We start from the raw sequence: 14,580 nt of genomic DNA on the forward strand, positions 1-14,580 counted from the left end.
CGGCAGAGGGAGTGAGAGAGAGAGAGAGAGAGAGATTGAGAATCTCAAGCAGGCTCCATGCTGTCGGTGCAGAGTCCCCGAAAGTGGGGCTCAATCCCATGAGAGCCATGAGATCATGACCTGAGCTGAAATCAAGAGTTGGCCGCTTAACCAACTGAGGCACCCAGGCACCCTGGGTATCCTGTATTTTATCTGGCAGCCCTACTCACCAGTAAAAGGGCAAGTGGGCAAAGACAACCCATGTTGCCCATATTGATCCGTTGTTTCAAGATGGAAAGAGCATTGGAGGAGAAGTTGGATGCTAATTTATCAGCGACCTCGGGCGTGTCACATTACCTCCTCATAGTTTTCTCAATAGTAAAGGTTTGGTGTGGAAAAAAAAAAAAAAAAAAAGGCCTGTGCTGCCTCCCTCACAGGGCTGATCTGTCTGAAAAGCAAATGAGGTGGCAGCTGTCCCGGTGCTTTGAATGAAGATAAAGCCTTAGGCAAATGAAGTAGTGGGCAGTGTAACATCCTGTCCTAGAGCGAGAACAGCTTATGGAAGAGCCTCTCCCTTGTGCTGTCTGAATGGATCCTGTGCCTTTTATTTTATTTTATTTTATTTTATTTTATTTTATTTTATTTTTAAACGTTTATTTTTGAGAGAGTGCAGGCAGGGGAGGGGCAGAGAGAGGGGGACAGAGGATCCATCCGCTCAACCAACTGAGCCACCCAGGTGCCCCCTGTGCCTTTAAAGTAGACTATTTTGACGTTTTTTCCACTGACCTCTTAGCATCAAGAGACAAAGCAGAAATCTGATGTGATTTCATGTGATCTAAGGGCCAGCATCCCAGGCCACTGGCTATGTTTTGAGTCTGAAAGCATAAAGCAGTTTCGTCATGCTTCAGGTTCACTGATCCAGCTACAGACACACTAGATTCTTCTTTTCAAAAAAACCCTGCAATTTCTCTGGTTATGTCAGGAATCCAGCTGCTTGGCAGGGCATTGGCTATAAATAGATAGTACCATATGTGTAAAGAGCGGTATATTTGAATTAATTTACATATTCAAATACATTTAAATATTTGCTGGCACAAGTGAATATCTCCAAAAGAATACCTAAGAAGCTGGTCACGTGGGTTGCCTTGGGGGAGGAAAAGAGCTGAATGGCTGGGCGGAGGGGTGGGAAAAAGATTACTGTTTGCCCTTTTGTCCAAGCCATGTGAATGTGTTATCTATTCAAAAGAACACATTTAAATTTGTAAAAACACAAAAGAAAGACTGAGAGAGCACACAAACAGGATTTCTACTCAAGAGGGACTTTTGACAAAGGTCCTTCAGGTGCAGTCCAATTACCACAAAGAACCTTTTCACCACCCAGGACCTGCAGGGAGCACAGAATCCTCCTTCCTTATCCCAGGGGGGCAGTCTGCTTCAGGAAGGATGTTTCAGCGCTTTGGCAGGCCTGAGAGAGACCAGCGGCCAGCAGAGCCAGAGACACAGGGGCAGCTGCGTCTGCTTCCCGTGAAAATGGAACGTGTGCGGCACTGGACTGGTGTGTGTGAGGGGCGGGAGGTCCCAAATCCACATCGGAGGTTTTCCTGAAGGGCTCCTTTCACAAAGGCTCAGCTCCTGTGAGTTTTGTATTTGACTTCTTAGCATGATAATTTTCAAACTTACAGAAACGTGAAATAGTACAATGAATAACTACATATGCCCGCTACTGATTTTAACAATGGTGAACTTTTGCCATATTCACTTTTCTCTTTCCTTCTCCCTCTTCTTCTGTTTATCTCTCTCCCTATATATAAATATATTTAACAAAGTTGTAGAGACCCTAACACTTAACTCCTAAATACTTTATGCATTTCCTTAAAAATAAGGGCATTCTCCGATACCATTATCACATCCAAGAAAATTAAAAATTTTCCCAGAATATCTAAAACCCAATCCATATTCAGATAGACTTCATCAGTTATCCCCTTATATCTTTTATTATTTTTTTTTTTAATTTTTTTTTTTCAACGTTTATTTATTTTTGGGACAGAGAGAGACAGAGCATGAACGGGGGAGGGGCAGAGAGAGAGGGAGACACAGAATCGGAAACAGGCTCCAGGCTCTGAGCCATCAGCCCAGAGCCCGACGCGGGGCTCGAACTCACGGGCTGTGAGATCGTGACCTGGCTGAAGTCGGACGCTTAACCGACTGCGCCACCCAGGCGCCCCCCCTTATATCTTTTATAAATGAGTCCCCCTCCCCCATATCAGGATCTGATCAAGGAATCTAGAACAGTCCCCCCACCCCCCACCTGTTTTTTTCAATGAATTTTTTGACACCAAGTCAGGGAGCGCTTGGGTGGCTCAGTTGGTTAAGCATCCAACTCTTAATTTTGGCTCAGGTCACGATCCCATAGTTGTGAGATCAAGCCTGGAGCTTGCTTAAGATATTCTCTCTCTCTCTCTCTCTCTCTCTCTCTGTCTCTCAAGGAAAAAAAAAAAAAGACCAAGTCAGTTGTCTTATATATTTGTCTTGATTATTTCCTTATGGTTTACTTTACTCTATTTCCTATAATTCTGAAAACTAGAAGTTAGTTCTAAAGGCTTGGTTTGTTTTGGATTAAATTCCTGTGGATTTTGATCTTCACCTCTCATGACCCAACTAGATTTTCCAAAGGGCTCACATCTGGATGCCCCAACTGTGAGTGGACTGCACAGAAGGAGCTTGACATCTCTATCCTTATCTTCAAACCCTTCAGCCTCTGGGGACCATTGCTCTTTCAGATGAGGGATGAGGGCTTGGCTTAGATCCAGGGACCTGACACATTTATTAATTTTTAGTTATATTAATAGTGACAATTAATAATGATCAATTGACAATAACCGGGACAATAATGCCACCATTCATGGAGCAGCCTTCTGTGCAGCTAAGTATTTGGCATGTTCTGTATGGATTTCTGTTAGCCTTCACAACAGTCTTGTGGAATTTAGGTGTCAATATATTCCTATAGAAGAAGCAAGTGAGGCTCAGAGAAGTTAAATCAATTGAAGACCTTGACTGTGAGCTGAGTTGACTTCAGAACTCCTTCCAGTGTCCTGGTCCCAGACAGAACTTGCAAGTTCCTCAACTTTGGTATCTCTTGGGTTTCTTAGCAAACAACTGAATAATGATAGCAAATACTCATGTAGTAGTATTACATGCCAGGAACATTTCCAGGGGCCTTTACACATTTTATCCTCCCAACAACTCTCTGAGGAACATCTCACTGACGAGGAAAAACTGAGGCACAGAGAGGTTAAGTCACCTGTCTGAGATCAGAAAGATAGAGAATGGCAGAGCTGGGAACCATACCGAGGCAGCCCAGCCCCAGACTCCATGCTCTTAGCCAACCACTGTTGTTTAGCCAACAAGGGATTTTTTAAAAGGCTGTTAGGAAGCTTGTAGGTTGTCTGAGAGGGCCAGGGATCAGGCTTGCAGGCCCTGTGGCTGGAAACAGTACCCAGATCACACTGAAATCCAGCCACGGCGGCAGGAGCATCACATGAGAAACTCCTAGGTCATCAGAAGGTGATACCACATGGCACAAAAACAGACACTCAGATCAATGGAACAGAATAGAGAACCCAGAAATGGACCTACAAACGTATGGCCAACTAATCTCTGACAAGGCAGGAAAGAATATCCAATGGAAAAAAGTCTCTTCAGCAAGTGGTGCTGGGAAAACTGGACAGCAGAAGAATGAACCTGGACCACTTTCTTACACCATACACAAAAATAAACTCACAATGGATGAAAGACTTCAATGTAAGACAGGAAGCCATCAAAATCCTCGAGGAGAAAGCAGGCAAAAATCTCTTTAACCTCAGCTGCAGCAACTTCTTACTCAACACGTCTCCAGAGGCAACGGAAACAAAAACAAAAATGAACTATTGGGACTTCATCAAAATAAAAAGCTTCTGCACGGCGAAGGAAACAATCAGCAAAACTAAAAGGCAACTAATGGAATGGGAGGAGATATATCAGATAAGGGGTTAGGATCTAAAATCTATAGAGAACTTATCAAAACTCAACACCGAAAAAACAAGTAAACCAGTGAAGAAATGGGCAAAAGACATGAATGGACACTTCTCCAAAGAAGACATCCAGATGACCAACCGACACATGAAAAAATTCTCAACATCACTCATCATCAGGGAAATACACATCAAAACCACACTGAGATACCACCTCACACCTGTCAGAATGGCTAACATTAACGACTCAGGCAATGACAGATGTTGGCGAGGATGTGGAGAAAAAGGTTCTCTTTTGCACTGCTGGTGGGAATGCAAACTGGTGCAGCCACTCCGGAAAATAATATGGAGGTTCCTCAAAAAGTTAAAAATAGAACTACCTTATGACCCAGCAATTGCACTACTAGGATTTATCCAAGGGATACAGGTGGGCTGTTTCGAAGGGACACATGCACCCCAATGTTTATAGCGGCTCTATTGACAATAGCCAAAGTATGGAAAGAGCCCAAATGTCCATTGATAGATAAATGGATAAAGAAGATGTGCTGTATATATATATGATCATTACTCGGCAATCAAAAAGAATGAAATCTTGCCATTTGCAACTGTGTGGATGGAACTGGAGGGTATTATGCTAAGTGAAATTAGCCAGTCAGAGAAAGACAAAAATCATATGACTTCACTCATAGGAGGACTTTAAGAGACAAAACAGATGAACGTAAGGGAAGGGAAGCAAACATAATATAAAAACAGGGAAGGAAAAAACAAAACCAAAACAAAACAAAAAAAACAACAGGGAAGGAGACAAAACATAAGAGACTCTTAAACATAGAGAACAAACAGAGGGGGAGGAGGGGTTGCTGGAGGGGTTGTGAGAGGGGGGATGGGCTAAATGGGTAAGGGGCTTAAGGGATCTACTCCTGAAATCATTGTTGCACCATATGCTCACTAACTTGGATGTAAATTATTAAAAAAAAAAAAAAAAAAAAAGTAAAGATAAAATAATAAAAGAAAATAAAATTAAAAAAAAAAAAGATGATGATACCACAGAGCATTAACAAGGCTTTCACTGTTTTGGTTACCTTCCGGAACTTTTGGAGGATGTTAGAGTGGCATGCCATGTTCTCATTCTCTTTCCCTCAGGGGACCATATTCCACATCAGGTGCAAACCTGGATTAAGCACTATCGAGCCTCAGAAACCAGCAGCATCCCGGCGATGGAGAGGCTCATCCAATGGCTGCCGCACCATCTTCCCAGGCAACAGAAGACCACACTGGTGCATGGGGACTTCAGGTAGGCATGGCTGTGAGGAGAAGTGAATACCTAGACGTGGAAAATGATGGGCAGGGCCCTTGAAGCAGAAATCAAACAGCTAGTCTGAACCCAATTTACAGTTGAGAATTACTTCTTCACAGAGGATCTCCTTGTGCGTGCCCTTTTAAGGCATGGTGTCTCCACCTTGGCCTCTTGACATTTGGGGCCAGAAAATTCGTTATGATGGGGGGCTGTCCTGTACAACAGTGGGAGTTATTACAGCCCCTAGTAATAAACTTGAAAGTGCAAGTGTGTGCTCCAGTTATTACGACTGCATAAAAGACTCCTCCAAAACCGCATGGCTGTCAACAATGATGGCAGTTATGTTGCTCACAAAATCTGCTGTCTGGGGACAGGATAGCTGGTTTCAACTGGGGAGGCTGTCAGGCTGGGGGCTGGACTCTCCTGAAGGCTCACTCACATGCCTGGCACTGGGGCAGAGAAGACTGAGCTGGGCTCCCTGGGCCTCTCTTTGGTCTCCCACGTGGTCCCTCCAGCGTAGCAGCTTCTGGGCAGCTGGACTCCTTACCTAAGTGGCTCAGGGCTGCAAACGCGTGTGTTCCAAGAGAGAGGGCTGACTGGGAGCTGGTCACCTTTTCTGAGCTGGGCTCTAGAGTCTCTTAGCATCACTTCCACCTGCATTATATTTGTCAGAAGCCAGTTGCCTCAAGCAGCAAAGAATTAGACTCTTCCTTTTGTGTAAGAAGTGTCAAAGAATGTACAGACCTGTTTTAAATCCATCAGAGGGAAGGAGGAAGGACGAGAACCCAGAGAGGTCACTCTGTGGAGAGGGCTCCTGGACCACAGCTCTTATGGCCCTTGGGAGAGGAATATAGCGTCCCTCACCTATCTGCCTCCTCCTCGTCTCCTGCTGATGTCCTCATTGGCTGAGCCCACCTGAGCCATAGGGCAAGGGAGCCAGCGGACGTGGGCACTGAGGGGTTCGTAGGGTGGGGAGTGCATTTGCAGGGGCAAATGGAAGACACCCAGCACAGAACACACCCCTAGCACTCAGTTTCCTTAGAGCTGTCTTTCCATTCCTTTTGTGGCTTATTCAGGCTGGACAACCTGCTGTTCCATCCAGAAAAGGCCGAGGTGCTTGCCGTCCTTGACTGGGAACTCTCTACCTTAGGCGACCCCCTTGTGGATGTAGCCTCCAGCTGCCTGGCTCACTACTTGCCATCCAGTTTTCCCGGGTCCCTGCTGCGAGGTAGGAACAGCTGAGGGAGAAGAGGGAACAGGGCAGCTCCATTCTCAAAGCACCTGAGGCACAGAAGTAACCGTGATCGGTTGGTGCATGAAATTGAGGTCCTGGTGGTTTGGCTGGAAAATGCATTCCTGCCAGTGGAGGGAAATATGTGTAGGTGTATTTTAAGCGAGAAGGATGTGTGCATAGGCCCCTCCTATGTTTTTACTCAACTAATTTCTATCTAATTTTCTAAATAAAAAATACAAATTTATTTTAAAATGTTAGAGCCAACACAATAGCCAAAGTATGGAAAGAGCCCAAATGTCCATTGATGGAGGAATGGATAAAGAAGACGTGGTATATCTATACAATGGAGTATTACTCGGCAATCAAAAAGAATGAAATCTTGCATTTGCAACTATGTGGATAGAACTGGAGGCTATGATGCTAAGTGAAATTAGTCAGAGAAAGACAAAAATCATATGACTTCACTCATATGAGGACTTTAAGAGACAAAACAGATGAACATAAAGGAAGGGAAGCAAAAATCATATAAAAACAGGGAGGGGGACAAAACAGAAGAGACTCTTAAATATAGAGAACAAACAGGGTTACTGGAGGGGCTGTGGGAGGGGGGATGGGCTAAATGGGGAAGGGGCACTAAGGAATCTACTCCTGAAATCATTGTTGCACTATATACTAACTGATTTGGACGTCAATTTAAAAAAATAAAAAATTAAAATAAAATGTTAGAGCCAACAAATAACAAAAGGAAAAGTTAAAATCATCAATAGTCCCAGAGATGAGCACTGCCAACATTTTCATCTTTTGGTGTGTGTACATGCATTTGTTTAAATGAAAATGTGATTATATGATTTTATGGCCTGTTTTTTTTTTTCACTTAATTACATGTTTTTATGCCATTAAGTATTTCTTCTACAGCATCATTTTTAATGATGAAATAGGATTTTTTTGAATAGAATTAATTTAATCAAGACATTTGACAAATGTCTTAAGACAAATATCTCAGTATCTCATTTGGATATTTAATTTTGTTTTCAATTTTTCTTTTATACTACCTCCCCCCAACCCTCACAAAAAAAGGCAGTGAACATCTTTGTAGGAGTATCTTTGCCTATATTATAAGGTATACTCCGAACAAAGTCCCAGGAACAAAATATATTACATGCTTCTAAGCCATGAAAATGTTACCAATGAAGGAAATCAGTACACATTTGTGATTTGTTGTAATTATTTTTTTCAAAATTTGGCAGGATCTTTCTTTCAATACCATTTTTTATCAAATGGCAGATTGAAAATCCTACACATCCACCCTGAACTGTGGCCCAGGTGGAAGTGGAGGCCCCTCATTCCCTCCACTACTGCCAATTTAGTCTGAAACTTTTAAGGGCCAATTTGTGACTAGCTTCCTGCCAGGATCCCAGCCATGTGGGGGCGGAAGAGCTGTTGAAATAAGGAGCTGACCCTGTGAATGAGTTGTAAAACTCGTTTCCAAGGCAGGAAGTGATTTTCATAATTCAGATACCTGCGGCCACAAGGGAGTGTGTGGTCACTGCCCAGACATGGCTCTGTCTGTCGCCTCAGGTTTCCGTGACTGTGATTTCACTCAGCTGGGAATCCCTACCGCAGAGGAGTATTTCAGGATGTACTGTCTTCACTCGGGGATCCCTCCTACTGAGAACTGGAACTTCTACATGGCCTTCTCCTTTTTCCGAATGGCCGCGATCCTGCAGGGAGTCTACAAGCGCTCGCTCACAGGTAACGGGTGGCTCAGGAGAGCCTGCCTGAGGGTCTGAGTCCCAACCACTCAGCTTCTCCCCCTAGAAACCCTCCTGTGACCAATTTGGCCAGAATTCTACACTATTCAGTTAACTCAACCATCTGTCATTAATAGCATATACATATATATATGTATTCTTAAATTTTTTTTAACGTTTATTTATTTTTGAGAGAGAGAGACCGAGTGCAAGCAGGGGAGGGGCAGAGAGAGAGAGAGAGAGAGAGAGAGGGAGACAGAATCCGAAGCAGGCTGCAGGCTCTGAGCTGTCAGCACAGAGCTGGACACGGCGCTCGAGCTCACGGACCACAATATCATGACCAGAGCTAAAGTTGAATGCTTAACCGACTGAGCCACCCAGGCACCCCTATATGTATTCCTTTTTTATTATTATTTTTTTAACGTTTATTTATTTTTGAGACAGAGAGAGACAGAGCATGAATGGGGGAGGGGCAGAGAGAGAGGGAGACACAGAATCGGAAGCAGGCTCCAGGCTCTGAGCCATCAGCCCAGAGCCCGAGGCGGGGCTCGAACTCATGGACCGCGAGGTCATGACCTGAGTTGAAGTCGGACGCTTAACCGACTGAGCCACCCAGGCGCCCCTATATGTATTCTTTAAAATATTTAAACTTAAAAAAATGTTTTTAATGTTTATTTTGAGAGGGAGAGTGTGCACATGTGCAGGCGCGAGGGGCAGAGGGGGAGAGAGAGAAAGAGAGAAAGAGAGACAGAGAGACGGAGACAGAAAATCCCAAGCAGGCTCCACACTGCCAGCACAGAGCCCAATGTGGGGCTCCAACTCACGAACCGTGAGGCCATGACCTGAGCCAAAATCAAGAATCGGACGTTTAACCAACTGAGCCACACCCAGGCGCCCCAAACTTTAAAAAATTATTAACATAACATACAATTTTTTAAGTAAAAACTTAACATGATAAGAATTCAGTCATAAAGAATACAAAATTATTTTCCTTTTTTCTCAGTACCGTTTCTTAAACATAAACGCCACCCTTAAAAGTTTCATGGGTCCCCCAATTTGTTCTGTGTATCTATCTTCTCTCTTTCTCCAAGTTTCATAAAAATGTGATCATCCTACATGTATTTTTAGTACCTTCATTTTTAATTTTTTATGCTTAAGAATTCCTATGAAATATTTATATGTGTTTATATGTAGGATATGATATGTGTGTATATATAGGATATATACATATATATAATTATTATAGATATATACTTTACAACAACATAAGGTACATTCCTTGCTTTTATTTTCACTTATTTTAATTTTCACAATATTTCATAGAGACCTTCCCATATGAATATGTACAGATATACATCATTGTTTTTGATTTCTATAGTATGTCCCATTGTATGGATGTAGTGTAATTTATTTAACCCATTCTCTTATCAATATATCTTTGGATTATTTGCACATTTTAGCAAACACAGATAGTGGTTGGTGAACACCCTCTTCTGCACATGCATGAATAAACCCAAAGGATAAATTCCCAGAATTAGAATTGCTAAGTTAAAGTATGTGCATTTTAATTTTTTGTACATTTTGCCAAATCCCAGTAAGAGGATTGCTGAAGGAAGAAAAAAGATTATGTGTCTTCTTTGATGGTGCTCTTACATACATGGGAAAATGCTTTACTGAACTAGCTTGGAGTTCTAGATTATATCTTGTGTGTCTGAGCTTCTGGGAAGAAAAGTTCATTGTTGCTACTCAGAACTGACGGTTGAATTGAATGTGTATATAAATGTACCATCTATCTATCTATCTGTCTATCTATCTATCTATCTATCTATCTATCTATGTAAACACTCTAGTATTAATTTTAGATCTTGCGGGATAGTAAATGAAATCATCTATATCCTAAATTATGTAAGATGATAGAAAAGCAGGTTATAGTTTGTTTCCTATGTAGAAAGGAACAGCAGAAAGCAGACAGAACCTGCCAAAAAGTCCTAGAAATAGTGACTAACCCAGTAGCATTCTGTCATCATCTCTAAATTCCATTCCCACCGGAAGGAGCCAGGACCGTGTTCAGGTCTAGGGCAGGCAATCTACAGAGGAACCTGGAACACCTTGTCATATAGTAGGCTGTTGAAGACTACTCAGGTCATATCTAAAGGACTCAGGAGCCAGCTCTCATGGGCTCCTAGTTGCTAATGATAGGACACTTTGAGCACCAGTAAGGATGAACTGAAATGGACGGGGAACACATCAAGTATGTTTAAATCCATGAGTAAAGAGTGACACTAAACCAGAGTCAAAGTCTCACTCACAAATTATGTGTCAGGCTAACAAAATAACTGAGGGAAAGTTTCTCTCTAGGGAAGTAGCTCAGACAGAATGACAGAATTAGCGTCTCACCAGTTTTCCGCCCCTCTACATTAATGGGTCCAGAAAATAAGTATCCATGGTGCTAATGTCAGCAAGAGAGAAACAGCCAGACATTACATACCTCCTGATGCTTCCCCAAAAGTCAGACCTGGATCTGACCGAGCCGTAGTGCTAACTACCAGCTTACAGGAAACAGAGGGTCAGAGGAGCACCTTCAACATCAGCACTGAGGCACAGCCACTCACAACATCCAGATTTGGGGACACTTCAGTTTCTTCAACAAATGAATGTCAGGGGGGAAAAGAAAAGATGAAAAGGGAACCTATAGATTGAAAGGGACTTAAAAGACACATCAGCCAGTTACAGTGTTTGGATCTTATTTAGATCCCTATTTGGAAAAACAAATTATAAAAAAAATTTATGCGATAGTCAGTGAAATTTGAATTCTGACTGGATAGTTAGTGATATTGGAGTCATAGTTAAGTTATTTTATTTTTATTTTTTTATTTGAGAGAAGAGAACACACATGAGTGGGGGGAGAGGAGCAGAGGTGGAGAGAGAATCTTTTTTTTAAGTGTGTTTTTTTTTTTTCACGTTTATTTATTATTAAGAGACAGAGAGACAGAGCATGAGCAGGGGAGGGGCAGAGAGAGGGGGAGACACAGAATCCGAAGCAGGGTCCAGGCTCTGAGCTGTCAGCACAGAGCCCAACACGGGGCTCTAACTCACAAACTGTGAGATCGTGACCCGAGCCAAAGTCGGTTGCCTAACCACTTTGCCTAACCACACCCAGGCACCCCAAGTGTGTTTATTTTTGAGAGAGAGTGTACACGTGTGCACATGCGTGTGGGGGAGGAGTGAGGGGGGAGAGGGGGAGAGAGAGAGAGAGAGAGAGAGAGAGAGAGAGAGACAATCCCAAGCAGACTCCACACTCAGCAAGAGCTTGATACAGGGCTCAATCCCATGACCCTGGGATCATGACCTGAGCTCAAATCAAGAGTTGGACACTCAACTGGCTGAGCGTCCCAGTTAACTGTTTTTTTAAGAGTGATGATGGTACTGTGTGCTTTTAAGTGCTATTAGACATAAATGAAATATTTACAGATGGCATGATCTAATGTTTGGGATTTACTTCAGAAAGATCTAAGGCAGTGAGGATGGGGACGACAGAGAATGAAACAAGATTGGCCATACTTTGATGATTGTTTAAGCTGAGTGGTAGACACTTCCAGATTCCTTAAACCCTTCACTCTATTTTTATATATCTTTGAAAGTTTCCAAAATTAAGACAAAAGTCAAGTAGAGAGAAACCCAGCAGTGGGTTTGCTAGTACAACGGGAACATCTTAGCTTCCAGGTCATCAACATCCTAAGCTTGGTGGCCACCTGTCGTCCTCAGCCAGGTTCCCGTATTCTAATGAGAAAGGCAGTTGGAGTAGGGGAATTGATCGTTCATTCACAAGGATCTGAACCTCTGCCAAGCCAGGTACTAGGAACTAGCAGTACAAAGTCGTGAGCAAAACAATGTTCAGAGAAAAATCGGCACCCAGATGACTTCTAGTTTCACCCGCCCTGATCTGACGATAGGGGTCTCAATAAGCAGGAATTCTCGAAAACCGTATTTTTGCTTCCTCCAGAGAGCATTAGTTCTAACCAACCATTTCCCAGTTTTTGTTAGGGCTTCGCAATGAAAGCTAACCAGAAATATTTAATCAAGCAGAAGGGCTGTTGGGTCCATCAGGTGACGAACAGGCCTGACTGCCTGTAGACATTTTCTAGACGACTACTGTGTTCTCACTGGATCCTGTTCCAGTGCCTGGGGATAAGCTGAGTGGACTCGGAATGATCTCTTCTGGAGTCTCGACACCTATAAACCCCATTGGTATTGCCGCCAATGGGCCTAACAGGAAGCCATTTGACAGTTTCCAAGGTCCTGTGTGCCACTGGCTTGGCTTCACGCTTCCCTCGGCTCGGAGGTAAAACACTCCAGCACACAGGAATACACATGTGCTGTCCTTACACGACTGCGTTCCTCCGATCCTGTTGGCGCTCCTTCCCCTCCCACCCGGGAAGCCAGCCAGACACACAGAGGAAGTGACGTAGTTTTCTCACATAAAACCGGGAATCCGTTTTTTGAAGAATAGTGTAATAATGTTACACGAGGGGAAGAAGAAACCCCGCTCTACGAATGCAAATATTATTTCTGTCTAAAAGCATTTTCCTGTTTGAAGAAGGGAGGAACTTGGTATTGCCCTGGAAGGTGGGGTTTGGAGAAGGAGCATTTGTTTCAAAGGCATTCTCGGTGGTGTTAGCTCATCACTGGGTGGGGAAGGGGAGAACCATGCCCAGAGCCGGGGGCGGGGGCCTCTGATTTATAGTCGGCATGTGGGTGCTGACATTTAGGTTTCCGGTAGACGGCTGCTGAAATTCTAGAATGGAAGAAGTGCTTGTGGCCACAGCTTAGGAGGCTGCAGTCTCCTCTGCCGAGACGACATGTGGGAAAATAGAAGTAATGATAGCTTTAAGTCAGCCCAGGCTCTTATCGGCGACTTTCCAAGAGACAGAGCAGCACTCTGAGAGGGAGATCGACTTAAGGAGAGGAAAATGAAGAGAGCGCTTCGTATTCTCTGCTAGGAAAAGGAAGTCATTATGAAGAGCAGTGAGTTCAAGGGGGTTCTTGCTTGCACGTGGCATGTGCAGTCAGAGTAACGGGCTGGGGAGAGGCAGCCCCTCATGAGAGAGTGCGCATCTGCCCTCACTGCCCTCACAGTGACTCAGGGAAGGGGGCTGTCTGGTCCCCGACTGCCCCCCTCCCCGCCCCCCCCAGGGCCTGGGTCCATGACCGCCCCCGGAAGGTGCTGAGTAAAGACTTGTCTGGCGGCCTGCCTTCTCTGCTCTGTAGCACATGGATTTGGCTCCTGATCTCTCATTATGCTAAAGATAGCATAATATCTTTAACACCAAAGCTCCATGAAAATGGCTCTTTGGGGAAATTGGCTGTGGCAGGGACCAGAAGAAAAATAGGCCTCTGCAAAGATCCATTTATCAATACAAAGAGAATGAGGAAAACACAGTCTTTTTAGAATACGGAAATGCTAAAAATAATCTAGGAGGGTTGGCCGTGAAGAAGCTCACTATAAGGAGACAATATACACGCTTCATGTGGGGATCTCGGATGCAGTTCACTGAATGCAAGAAGCCACAGTGAAAAGACTGCACACCCTATGATGTGTATATTTACGTGACATTCCGGAAAAAGCCAACTAGGGAAACAGAGATTTAAAAGGGGGTGGGGTGCCTGGGTGGCTCAGTCGGTTAAGCGTCTGTCTCTTGATTTTGGCTCAGGTCATGATCCCAGGGTCATGAGATCGAGCCCCTTGTCAGGCTCTGCACTGCACGTGGAGCCTACTTAAGATTCTCTCTCCTTCTTTCTCTGTCTCTCTCTCTGTCTCTCTCTGTCTCTCTCTCTCTCTCTCTCTCTCTCTAAAAGAAACAGAGATCACTGTTGCCAGGGGCTGGGGCAAAGGGTTGTGTACAAAGGGACACCATGGAAATTTGGGGATGATGGACATATTTTGTATCTTGATGGCAGTGCTGGTTACCTGACTAAACTCACAAAACTATACACTTTTTATAAAGAGGGTGTATATACACCGTACTTCAATTTAAAAAAATTTTTACTTTTTGGGGCGCCTGGGTGGCGCAGTCGGTTAAGCGTCCGACTTCAGCCAGGTCACGATCTCGCGGTCCGTGAGTTCGAGCCCCGCGTCAGGCTCTGGGCTGATGGCTCAGAGCCTGGAGCCTGTTTCCGATTCTGTGTCTCCCTCTCTCTCTGCCCCTCCCCCATTCATGCTCTGTCTCTCTCTGTCCCAAAAAATAAATAAAAACGTTGGAAAAAATAAAAAATAAAAAAATTTTTACTTTTTAAAAGTCTTGATGCATG

At 43.8% G+C, this 14,580-nt stretch overlaps 2 protein-coding genes across 3 annotated transcripts in view; one reads left to right on the forward strand and one right to left on the reverse strand.

Annotated features, from left to right (window-relative positions):
• Positions 1-14,580, reverse strand: part of LOC123587324 (BRCA1 associated protein) — a 96,744-nt gene that overhangs the window by 55,606 nt on the left and 26,558 nt on the right. The gene's annotated exons all lie outside the window — the stretch shown is intronic.
• ACAD10 (acyl-CoA dehydrogenase family member 10) overlaps positions 1-14,580 on the forward strand; it is a 42,561-nt gene that overhangs the window by 26,703 nt on the left and 1,278 nt on the right. For both annotated transcript variants that reach the window (XM_045456987.1, XM_045456986.1), the window contains 3 exons: positions 5,133-5,283; positions 6,363-6,514; positions 8,099-8,272. In XM_045456987.1, the coding sequence (XP_045312943.1) occupies positions 5,133-5,283; positions 6,363-6,514; positions 8,099-8,272 (477 nt within the window). The remainder of the gene's footprint in view (positions 1-5,132; positions 5,284-6,362; positions 6,515-8,098; positions 8,273-14,580) is intronic.

The sequence above is a fragment of the Leopardus geoffroyi genome, chromosome D3 (genome assembly GCF_018350155.1).
Source record: "Leopardus geoffroyi isolate Oge1 chromosome D3, O.geoffroyi_Oge1_pat1.0, whole genome shotgun sequence".
In the NCBI taxonomy this organism is placed as follows: domain Eukaryota; kingdom Metazoa; phylum Chordata; class Mammalia; order Carnivora; family Felidae; genus Leopardus; species Leopardus geoffroyi.